Source organism: Vombatus ursinus, unplaced genomic scaffold, assembly GCF_900497805.2.
Source record: "Vombatus ursinus unplaced genomic scaffold, bare-nosed wombat genome assembly UNPS02014460.1, whole genome shotgun sequence".
NCBI classification, from domain to species: Eukaryota; Metazoa; Chordata; class Mammalia; order Diprotodontia; family Vombatidae; genus Vombatus; species Vombatus ursinus.
The window spans coordinates 815,601-827,164 of record NW_020954238.1 but is presented as its reverse complement, the minus strand read 5'-3'; the positions used below and the strand labels follow the sequence as shown (position 1 = coordinate 827,164).

Sequence of the window (11,564 nt, the reverse complement as noted above, 5' to 3'; positions counted from 1 at the left end):
GTTAGGCAATTGAGGAATGGCTGCACCAGCCCGAAATGAAAAGGAAGGAGTGATATTGCACTATGTGAAACTGCAAATGAGATGATTTCAGAGAACCTTGGGTGATATGAATGGATTCAGAGTGAAGGGAGCATGACCAGAAGGATAATTTATACAATAAATACCTTGTAAAGGAAAAGAATCATGAGGTTTAAGAACTCTGAACAATGCAATAACCAACCACGCCTTCAGAGGACTTCTGATGAAACATAGTACCCAACTCATGACTGAGAAGTAATGGACAGAAAGAACAAAAACATTTATTTTTGGACATGACTGCCATCTGGTTGCATTTTACTTAACCTCCGTTCTCTCTCTCTCTCCACCCCCCTCCTCTCTCTGTCTCTCTCTGTCTCTCTGTCTCTCTCTGTCTCTCTGTCTCTCTGTCTCTCTCTCTTAATTTGAGGGTTTAAACTTGAGTGGCTTCCTACTTTTCCAATCTTCTTACACTTCATTTCCTTTCTCTCACTCCATGAGCCAGCCACATTGGGTGATTGATTTTTTTTTTGTCTTTACACAAAATAGTTTCCTAGCTCCAGACTTTTGTAGTGGCTGTCCCCCATTCCTGGACTGTGATCCTCCCTCCAATCTGCCTCTTAGTTTGCCTAGTTTCCTTTAAAACTCAGCTCTAGTCCCACCTAGTGCAGAAACCTTTTCCTGGTCCCCATAACTGCTAGTGACTTCCTCTCTGAGATTATAACCCACCCCCCCATCTACTCTGTATATATCTTGTATGTTTCTCATCATCATAGACAGATACCCTTGGTCTGTACAACTGTAGGCCAAAATGGATATCCCCAATAGGCATCATGCTGCTTCAGTGGTGGGGATTTGAAGAAGATATACTAGTGGACAGATGAGATATGGGCGGGAGAAAAGAGGAAGGGAGAGACTTTCCTTTTGAAAAGTAGCCAAAGTCTCAGTCTAAGGAGACACTGGCATAGACTGTGGACTCTGTGGGTGTCTCCTTGGGGTCTGCTTGCCTCTTATTCAAGGTTCTTATGTTCAGATGTGCATAGGTCACTCCCTCGGGATCTTCAGCCGTAGGGACCTGAAGGAGAAATACAAGAGTCAGGGAACAGTGAGTGATATTGGAATAGGAGTTCCTAATCTTTTTGTGTGTCATGAAAGCTTTGACAGCCTGACTGGTGAAACCTGCAGACACCTTCTCAATCTCATGCCTTTAATTAATTTGAAATGAACTCCATAGAATTATCAAGGAAAGGGATGATGTTGAAGTGCAGTTATTGAAATATTTTAAAAAATAACCCCAACAAGTTCAGGGATCCCCAGCTGACAATCCCTGCCTTGGGGGAGGAGAAGAATGAATAGGTAAGTGATTAGGAAGTGATCCAACCCTGCACCCAGAGCTTGTGGTTAAAGGTTGGGGTCAAGGACAAGACGGGCTCTTCCTCCAGGTGGACAACAGGACAGGATTAACTCACCGATGGTTCCATTGGCGTCTCCTTCGCCACTTCCGTATCTGAGGTAGAGGAGAGGTTCCATTATTCCCCCAGCTCCCAAGACCAGTACCTCCTTCCTGCTTAGAGAGCTCAGATACCTCAGACCATGGTGCCTTTCCCCAGCCTCTTCCCAATCACATAACTTACACAGTGTCTCATCTCTGGGGGCTTCAGGGTGAGGGGGAAGGCAGACACTCCGAGGACGACAAGAGCAGCAGAAAGACCTGTAGGGAGAGGAGAAGGACATAGGACAAGAGGACGAAGGTCACTTGGGGAGCTTCCTTGAGCATCTTCTCCCCACCAGGCATTGTATCCAGTGCAGAGGGGCCAGGGACACATCAGAAGGAAGAAACAGGGGACTGGCTATTGTAGTAGGAACTGAATCTTCTTACCTCCTAAGGCTGTCTCCATGCAAGGCCCCTGCTGAGAGAACATGGGAAAGGAAATAATATCAGGGAAGTGCCCAAAGGAGGCAAAGGAGTCCAAGAGACTTCACTCTCTCTCCCCCTTACTCACTTAGAGGGATGGATCGATGGCAGAAGAAGACCAGCAGGAGAAGGCAGAGAAGGAGGGAGACAAGACAGCTGAGGGTGATGACGAGGGTGTTACTGGGCTCTGGAGCAGGCGTGGGGGAGAGAGAAGACTCCTCAACAATCACTCTCCTGAGGCGACTCTCGCCTTTTACCTATAATTGTTCCTGAATTTTCTCACATCACATCATGTCACACCACATCACATCACCCCCAGCATCCCCCCGTTTGGCGCAAATACTTCTCAGAGAAGGCTCATCCCTTTTGAGAAACCCCAAACCAGGACGGAGATATGTGGGTCATAGGGAACTATGGGAGGAAAGTTGTGTCCTAGCTCACAGCCTTGGTACCTATGGCCTGGAATTGAGGACAGTGTCAAAGTCTCTGTTGTTTCAACCTGTGTCTCTGGCCCAGAGCCCAGGCCTTGGTTTCATCTCCTTGTAGGGGCTGAGGGATATAGTGGTTGTTGGCACCCTGAAGTGGCCTTGTGGGTTTCTTCCTCTTACCTCTCACTACAATCTCCAGAGGGTCACTGGGTTGTGTCCAGAGACTGCCGTTGGCACCGGGTTGGTATCCACAGCTGTAACTGCCAGAGTGCTTGGAAGTGACATGGGTCAGAAAGAACTGGGCCTCATCTTGAGTGGTATCCGGGCTCCCCTCCTTGTGAAGAATAAATCTAGTCCTCCACGAAGGCCCCCGGCACAGCAGGGTCACGTTGGCCCCTGAGACCACCTCCGGGCCAGGCCAGGATGACAGGGAAGGCTTGGGGAGTGCATCTGGAAACCCAAATAAAGGCCAGAAACTTTAAAGCTCCCTTCCACGGTGGGGTAGGGGAGGCAAGAGAAAGAAAGCCCAGAAGAACCCCTGGCCCTTAGCTCCTGGCACTTTGTTCATTCTTTTTGCAAAGCCTCCTTCCCTTGAGAGAGATAAATGCTAAACTTCAGATATTTTGTGGGGTTACTAAGAAACAGGTAGAGTGTTTCCCCATCAGTCCTTGTCCTTTGAGTTTGGAGTAGCTCCTGAGCTGGTTCATTCTTCTACCTGTACCCTCCAAATACATGGGGAATGGACCCCACGACCTCTACCTCATGATGCTCAAAAGAGCCCCAAACAACATGCCTTTCCTAGTATGTCTCTTAATACTGACCCCCCGTGTTCTATTTAATGCCCTGAGGAACTGGAGACACCCTCACCTGTCACCCAGATCACTAGGACCTCACTGGGCTCAGACACCTGGTGTGGAGCCATCCTCCTGTGGTAGACACAGCTGTAGTCGCCAGCATCCTGGGCCCTCACAGAGAGGAGGGGAAAGTCAGCCGAGGTCCCAGCTGGGCTCTGGCTCTGCAGGGGCTGGGGGGTCCCCAACTTCAGCAGAGTGAATGTCGCCCTCCAGAGGGATGACTGATGGGGCTGCCGGCACTGGAGAGTGACATGCGTCCCGGGCTCCACCACAAGGCCTGGGATGGCTGAGAGGGAAGGCTTGGGCAGAGAGCCTGTGAGAAGAAGAACATGGGGCTGGGGGTCAGGACACCTGGGTCAAGTCCCTGCTCTGTCTCTGAGTCCTTCTGTGACCTTGGTCCAGTCACTGGCCCTGTCTGGGCCTCAGTTATCTCCTCCGTAAACGATGGGGTAGACTAGAAGATCTCTCAGTCCTTTCATGTTCTAGCAACCCAGTAATCTAAAGAGACTTTCACATTTGAGGGAGCGCATCCAAACTGTGGTCTCAGGCCTCTGATTGCTGATGGGAAGGAAGGTTGTGGCCCCTCACTTTTCATCTGGGCTATCACAGACAGGCCTAGGGCTCAGCCTAAAACCAGGGCTCAGATCATGGTCCAGGAGTGAGAAGGCTCAGGCTCAGTCACTCATTTGTTGTATGACCCTGGACAAGTCTTTCTCTCTCTGTGAGCCCCGCTTTGCTTATTGGTAATGGGAGGGTTTGTATCAGTTTCTTCTTCTGTAAAATGAGCTAGGGAAGGAAATGGCAAAACATTCCTCCAGCGTCTTTGCCAAGAAAACCCCAAATGGGGTCACGAGGTGTCAGAAACGAATGAAGAACAACAAAAATGGGTTTGGCCTCAAGAACCTCCAAGGCCTCTTTCAGCTCTGGGTCTCTGTGACTCTTCTCCCAACCCCCAACTCGGTCCCCACCTTTCTTCCCCAGATTGGAAATGCTGATGTCTTCTAAGGCCCTGGAGCCCTGCCAGGCCGCAGGGCAGAGCTGGCTGTGTAGACACCAGATCTTGTCTCTATGGCACCTCTGTCTGGGCAGAGAGCAGAGGGGTCATACTCAGAGTTATTCTGAGGCCCACACACACACCCCTCACCTGGTACCACCAGCTCCAGGGCCTCACTGGGCTCTGATCCTCTAGCAGATGCTCTCATTTCCCTGTAAGAACAGCTGTAGCTCCCAGTGTCTTCAGGTCTCACATATGGGAGCAGGAAGCTAGTCCAGAGATCTGCTGAGGTCTGCTGCTGTAAGGGCCCCTGGGTCCCAGCCTTCAACAGAGTGAAAGTCACCTCTCCAAGGGAAGACAGCTTGGGCCTTGAGCACCAGAGAGTGAAGTTGGCCCCAGGGGCCACCATGAGGCCAGGTTGGGCCCACAGAGTGGGCCTGGGGAGTTGTCCTGGGGGGAAGGAGAGACACCCAAATGTCAGCATTACATGACGCTTTAAGGACCCCCTCCCCTAATTACTTTGTAAGACAGGCAACAGAAGTTTAAGTTCTGTTCTCACTTTCTCATCTGGGGCCTGCCTTGAGCTGGGAACATCCCCACTATCCTGGGCCCCAAAGCTGAGTCCATGTAGAACAGGAGAGGGTCCCAGGGTCTCCTCCAGCCTCCCTGCAAACCATCTGTTCAGAATTCCCAGGATTTTGTGCTGTCCCCATGGCTCTGTGGGGTCCTATGTGGGGGCTGGATTTGGAGATTTAGGGATTCCCATCTCCAGTCACCTAGCACAGTCAGCTCCAGGGTCTTGCTGGGATAGGATCCCTTGTATGGGGCTGCCTTCTTGTAGTAAATACAGCTGTAGCTCCCAATGTCCTCAGCCCTCACAGACGGAAATGGGAATTCACCCCAGATCCCTGAAGGGCTCTGTCGCTGCAAGGGCTCCAAGCTCTTTGCTTCCAGCAGGGCAAAACTGTAGCCCTGAAGGTAATCCTGGGATGAAAATTTGCACGAGATGGTCACTGTTGTCCCTCGGGATATCATGGATCCGGGTGAGGCTGAAATGTCGGGTTTGGGGAAGGCTCCTTGGAAAAGAGAAAGGAAGAAAGTTAGATATCTGATTTCTTCCCTTGACTCCCTCAAATCATTCTCTGAAATAGAGCTGGGAATGGGGAGGGTGTGTTGAGGGTCCTTGGTCAGGCCCCTTTGCCTAGTCCTGTTGGCCTGTTCATGGCTGGTAACTTGGCTCCTGGGTCACTCTTATAAAGATGTTCTGGGCTCAAGAAGGCTGTGAATGTACAGAGTGATGGGAGGAGAAGGGACTTGGGCAGAGGAAGTCACCTGCCCCCCCCACCCCTCTTGTCACCTCTTCCAAGGGGCCCAGCTCTGGCCCCACAGCCTGGACTTGCTGGACCAAAGCAAGATGGTAATGCACCATCGCTGGCAAATTCAGACCCTTCTGTTAAGTTTTGAGGTTTTCAAAGCTCTGTGCTCCCAATATACCCCTGGGTGGGGGGGTTAGACAGAAACCCTGATTGGGTCCAGGGTCTTACCTACTCTCCTACATTGACACATGGTGCCAGTTCTCTGTCCTGCTATCCCCTGCCTACCCCTCGGTGATTCCATGGCAGAGCTGTGTGCGTCCCTGGGGGGCAGGGCTGGCAAAGGAGCACAAGAGGCTCTCCCTTGAAAGCTTTGTGAGGAATCGTCTTTAGTCTAGTTTTCCTGCCCTCATTTATCCCCCTCCATTTGATGCCTCCTGCTCAGTGATGGAGGAGCCCTGAAGGTTTAGTGAAGGCACCGCCCCCACTGCCTTCCGGAGCTCACAGTCCCAGGGATCAAGGGTTTGACCTCAAATGACCTCATTAGATAATCCAGCCCTTGAACTTCACATCATGGAAGAGGGAACTGAGGTCCATAGAAGGTCAGGGACTTGCCCACAGTCATGCAGCTAGGACCTGGGGGGCAGGTGTTTGAACCCCCTGCCACAGGCTCCCAATCCCAAGCTCCTTCCCACTTGAGCAGACTGCCTTCTGTCTGAGGCCAGATGGACAACAGCCTGGCATGGTGGGAAGGGCACCAGTGCTAGGGTGGGTACATGAGAGAGGTGTAGACACCACGCTGAGAGGGTCAAGGATCAGGACATTGCCACCGGATTCAATTCAGCATCAGCATCCTGGAAGAGCCAGCATCTGAGCTGGGCTTTAAGAATGTGAAGCAAATGATGGATGAAGGTGGGAAGAGCATCACAAGCATGAGGAACCACATGAGCAAAGGCCCAATGGTGGGACGTGATGTAAGCTGATTGAATCATATGGCCAGGCTGATGGGAACACAGTGAGGGCAGAAGGAAGCAGTGATAGAGACAACTGGACAGGTTGGTGCCTGGTTCTTAAAAGAGGAAAAACAATCTGAACAAAGTTTGTTCAGCAAAAGGGAGCCTCAGAAGGATGTACCCTTTCTCCCAAATTCTGTGTGTCTTTAGAGAGAGGAGCAGTGCAGCTCTCATGGCTGGGTCATCGCATGTGGAAAGATCCCTGGATTTGGTGGTGACTGTCATGGGTTCAAATGTTGGCCATGACATTAAAGGACCAGGTAACCTCAACTCACTTTAAATCCTCTCCAGGCCTCAGTTTCCCCATCTCTAAAAGGGAAATTGTGGTGCATGTGCTCTCCTCCTCACAGATTATTGAGGGGAAAGATTTCACAACCTTATCTGTGACCCCAAAATGTGAACTGAGAAGTCAGGGGTTCCTGGAGTCTGGGGAGGAATGAGTGGTGGTAAGGGGAGACAGGTAGTAAAGCCTGAGGGTTTGTCCCACTTGTAGGTGACTCTCCAGAGAGGGGTCTGAGGCTCCATTCTCAGCACTGGCCTCCTTCCCACTAGGGATGGTTGTAGACTAGCACTCCTCACCTGTCACCACCAGGGCCAGGGCTTCACTGAGCTCTGACCACCAGGGCCCCTGCCCAGAGCGGCAGCTGTAGCTTCTCGCATCTCTCCAGTCATCCACATTCTTGAGCACGAACTCTGCCTGCTGCCAGGATGCATTTCTCTCATCTCTGAGCTCTCCATCCTTCCAGAGCTGGAATCTGTCACTCCCCAGGTGACCCTGGCACCTGAGGGTCACATTTGCTCCCCTGGGGACCACAGGACTTGGGATGGCCCAGAGGGTGGGCCGTGGAAGGGTGTCTGAGAAGAAAACAGAGTCCAGAGTTCCAGGGATTCCTCTGATCCTTTTTTTTTCAGCTCTGAATCCTGAGCCCCTACCCTGAGTCACCCCATCCATTCATCCCAATGTCCTGTTTTCCCTCACTGATTATTGTGGGGATGGCTATCTGAACTGAATTAGGATAAAGAGAAGGAGAAGGGCAATAGAGTGTTGGGGACACCTTACCCATCTGTGCCCTCACTGCCCAGTCCAGACACAGCCCTGTAAGAGAAGCTCAGGTTATAAATGCCTCCCTTCTAGCCAACACTGACCCCATCCCCAACTCTCAAAGCCCCTGAACCTCTCAGTCTGCTTTGCTCAGAATATGAAGGAAGAGCCCTTTGGGCAGACACTGGGGTCCGGCTCTGCCCGAGAAGGTTCTGTCTCCTCCATAGGCTTCCTCCCTGTCCTTCAGAGTCAGAAGCCAAGGACCTTGTCACAATGTCTCTCCATCCCCAGGCCTGACCCTGGACACTCACCAATGGAGATCAGGAAAGTGACTGTGGGGCCCATGGTGGGTCTTCAGCTCTGTCCTGGGCTGCCCAGCCTCAACTGTGCAGAGGGGAAAAGGTAGGTGGAGTGGAGGCTGGCCCAGGATGTGGTGGCCAGCCCAGCTGCCTTACATTCCCTAAACCCATGCCCCACAGCTTCTGCTCTTATACTGATGAATGAGGGACCATGGTCCTTCAAGGCTTAGCTCGGAGGGGATCATGATGTCTTAAGGTAAATGCAGCCTGCCAAAGCCCAGTGGCTCTGATGGATAGTTAGTATTGAAGGCCACTGAAGGGGACCAGGGCCAAAAATACCAAGACTTCCCTGGCAATGAGAGGGGGCCCCCCATGAAAGCCTCACCTTGAAAAACCCAAGATTGGACACTGAGGCCAAAGGGACCCATGGCACCTCACCTCAAAACTTAGTCCCAGACACTCACTGTGTCTTTGCTCCACATTTGGTGTACTTACTGAGTTCATCCCTTGCCCTCTTTTCGTGAGTGATGCTGATAAACAAACAACATAATTATAACTAGTGTTATTGAGTACTTTCACGTTTGCCAAGCACCTAACACAGATTGTCTCATTGCATCCACACAACAACCTTGAGAGGTAGCTGTTAAGATTATTAGCACTTTACAGATGAGGAAACCAAGGCAGACAGAGGTTAAATGACTTGCACAGGTTCACACAGGTAGTAAGCATCTGAGACAGGATTCGAATTCACGTCTTCCTGGCTCCAAGTTAGGTGAGGTATGAAGCTGGCACCATGTATTGTAGGGAGTTCAGTGCAGACAAGAGGCCCCCACCCTCCAAGCACTTAAATATCCCCAATATTGCACCTTCTTTAGGTCACCCCAATGGCAGCGCTGTTCAGCCCAGGGAAGGCCAACTATAGTGTTTGCTGCTCTGTGTCAGCATTGGAACTCAATTACTCAAGCACTGCATTTACCCACAGAGTTGACCCTTGACCTAGGGGTTTCTGTGTGAACAGAGCTGACCATATATGCTTCCTTGTACATCATTGCTCAATGCTTTCCTCATCAGCAGCCTCATGAGGCAGGCAGTCTCCAGATGAGACAAGTCTCAATTCAAATTCAGTGACCATTTATTAAGCTCCTACTATGTGACTTGCCCTGTGCCGTGTACTGGGAGTGCAAGGACAAAAAAGAAACAGTTGCGGACCTCACAGAGCTTACACTCCATGGGGGTGGGGGAATATAGGTTAGTATATGCCAATACAAAATACGTACACAAGAATTTCAGGGCAGAAGTCAAAGTTCTAACGCAAAGGACAATTTGTTAGCAATAGAATAGAGCTTCCAGAGGGCACAAAGCAAGAGCAGAAGAGAGTGGGATGGGACCCTGATGGGAGGGAGGCTGAAATGGATGGGCATGATAGAAGAGAGTCTAAGTACCAGGAAGGCAGCCCACAGCTCAGAATCCTGAGTGGACACATTGCACAGGGGATTGTCAGCCCTTTACTGTGGTAAAAAGCAGGTTTATCGTCCCTGCAAAAGAGGTGGAGAAGGGGGATGAGCACCCCTGCGTGATGGCAGGTCAGATGGTCACTGGCACATCATCGACTATTTCTTAATCACTTAATGTTGGCTGTGTTCTAAGCTAACTGCAGGAGATTCAAAGACAGAGAACTTCGTAAGGGGCTTCCATTCTCTCAGGTGAGACAACAATACACACATGTATGTTTGTGCAGAATAAATTTAAAAAGAATCAATATAAAATAAATGCATGCATGTGGTTAGGTGCAAAGTGGCATGAGAGGGAAGGCACTAGCAGGAAAGACTTTCTGTCTCAAGTGGCATGTGAGGAGGAGCCCTTGAGTTCAAAGCTGAGAGGCAGCACGTTACAGCCATGGGAGATGATCTCTGTAAAGGCATGGACATAGTAGATGGAGATCAATGTGAGAAAAAGGGCTTCTTTGGCTAGACCTTAGAGCACAGAAAGGGGATCTATGCATCACAAAGTAAGAAAGGTACTTTGGGACCAGGTTGTAAAGGCCACACTCAGAGATCTGTATTTTATCCTAAAGGTAATAGGGAGCCAATGGTGTTTATGGAGTTAGGGGGTGACATGGTCAGTCCTGTTCTTTTGGAAAATCACTTTACCAGCTGTGTAAAAGATGGATTGGGATAGGGAGAGCCAATGCTCAGTGGAGATCTGGGGCCAGGCTTGTTGTGGAGGGGTGAGGAATGTTTGAGATACTCACCCCAGGCAGGTCAGGTCACTTCCATACTTGGACTCATTCCTGGTGAATTGATTCTGTCCTCCCAGGGGGGAGGCATTGAAGGGTCATTGTTCCTGAACCAGAAGCCAGTGTTTAGTGAGAGAGGAGGCAGAGCTCTGGTCCTTCCTGACAGTCAGAATATAGAGTGGTTTTCCACCATCCCTATGAAGACCTCCAGGGACAGGGAGCTCACTACCACACAAGGCAGCCTGATCTATGTTTGCACAACTCTGACTGGTAGGAGATTCTTCCTCACCTTCAGCTGATTCTGCCTCCCTTACACTTCCCCCACCTTGGTCCTGGTTCTCTCATCTGGGGCCTACCAGAACAATCTGGTCCCTAGGGCTTCCTCTGACAGCCCCCCTCACCCTTGAAGGTGGTCCTCATGTCCCACCCATCCCCAGTGACCTTAGTCTAGTCAAACATCCGCAATTCCTCCCACAGATCTGTCTACAATGAGGATTAGTGTCAATCCCCTACTCCCATCCCCTGCTCTCTTCACTCAGCCAAGCCGTGCCTGTGCCTCTCACCTGGACCTCCTCCAGCAAGTGTGCCTCTTTGAATGCGTTGTCCAGAATGAGGTTTGTACAAAAAGAACCCCTGGATGGGACAGGAGTAGAGGAGGTTTTGGCCAGAGATGAGGCTATGCACTCTGGGATTTGGAGAAGTTGCAGGATAGGGGAAAATGGAAATACAGTCCTGATTTCTTAACTTCCTGATGAGTAAGGATGGGCTGAGGTTTGGCCAACTTGCAGATATGTCTGTGGGACAGCTGTTCCTTCCACCACATCCTGTACCAAACTTCTAGCTCTGTTATCTCCTTCAGTCTGCCCAGCAGAAATGGGTACTGGGCACTCACTTCCCTGTTCTGACCTAGTGGTTTCAAGGGCTTCACTGGAGACCTGGAGGAGGATCCGAAAAGACCTTTAGAAAGGAGGTTTTAGAGGCAAGGACTCCTGGGGACTAAAGAGAGTGTGGAACATAACCAATGTATCTGTTTCTCTCTCTCTCTCTCTCTCTTGCTCTCATCTAGTCTCTTGAGCCCAGACAGGGTCTGGGTATGTGGGGAAGGCAGGGTTATCTTCTAGTGGGATTATCTGTATGTGTCTGGTCCACAGTCCAGAAGAAATGAAGAAGAGGAGGGTCCATCCTTCTCCTTCAAGTTCCCCTTGTCTTTGCTTAGCACAAATGTTCCCTCAGTGGAACTCAAGAGGCTGAGGCTGGACAAATCCAAGAGAGGATGCCAATTTTCTTGGAAGATCAAACCTTGATTTTTGAAGGACACACTGCCATGCCTTTATTCTGTTGGCTTCAAGTATTTGAAAGAGCACTGGATGCAGAAAGCATTAAATTTGGAGTGCTTATAAACAAATATAAAATTAGGAGCAATAGTCTCAAATTACAGAAAGGCAGACTTTACCT

At 50.4% G+C, this 11,564-nt stretch overlaps 1 protein-coding gene across 5 annotated transcripts; it reads right to left on the bottom strand.

Moving 5' to 3' along the window:
• Positions 1–274: 274 nt before the first annotated feature.
• Positions 275–10,877, bottom strand: LOC114042457 (immunoglobulin superfamily member 1-like). 5 transcript variants are annotated; one of them, XM_027861144.1, is made up of 15 exons: positions 10,673–10,871; positions 10,125–10,216; positions 8,312–8,403; positions 7,886–7,958; positions 7,593–7,628; positions 7,112–7,387; positions 4,983–5,282; positions 4,357–4,656; positions 3,226–3,525; positions 2,539–2,808; positions 2,019–2,117; positions 1,895–1,925; positions 1,650–1,726; positions 1,485–1,522; positions 275–1,090 (listed from the first exon to the last, which is right to left on the bottom strand). In XM_027861144.1, the coding sequence occupies exons 4-15, from the start codon at positions 7,917–7,919 to the stop codon at positions 959–961; spliced, it is 1,893 nt and encodes a 630-aa protein (XP_027716945.1). In that variant the 5' UTR covers positions 7,920–7,958; positions 8,312–8,403; positions 10,125–10,216; positions 10,673–10,871; the 3' UTR covers positions 275–958. The 5 variants fall into 5 exon arrangements, with proteins under 5 accessions (XP_027716945.1, XP_027716944.1, XP_027716947.1 ...); XM_027861143.1 differs by having other exon boundaries at positions 8,369–8,403; XM_027861146.1 differs by having other exon boundaries at positions 1,895–1,922; positions 8,369–8,403.
• Positions 10,878–11,564: the final 687 nt, after the last annotated feature.

Excerpts from the sequence above, each read along its gene's own strand:
- LOC114042457 (XM_027861144.1), bottom strand. The coding sequence starts at position 7,919 with ATGGGCCCCACAGTCACTTTCCTGATCTCCATTG. Across the intron at positions 3,526-4,356 it reads CCTGGAGCTGGTGGTACCAG|GCTCTCTGCCCAAGCCTTCC; the intron begins GTGAGGGGTGTG and ends TTCTTCTCACAG. Across the intron at positions 1,727-1,894 it reads CATGGAGACAGCCTTAGGAG|GTCTTTCTGCTGCTCTTGTC; the intron begins GTAAGAAGATTC and ends CTCTCCCTACAG.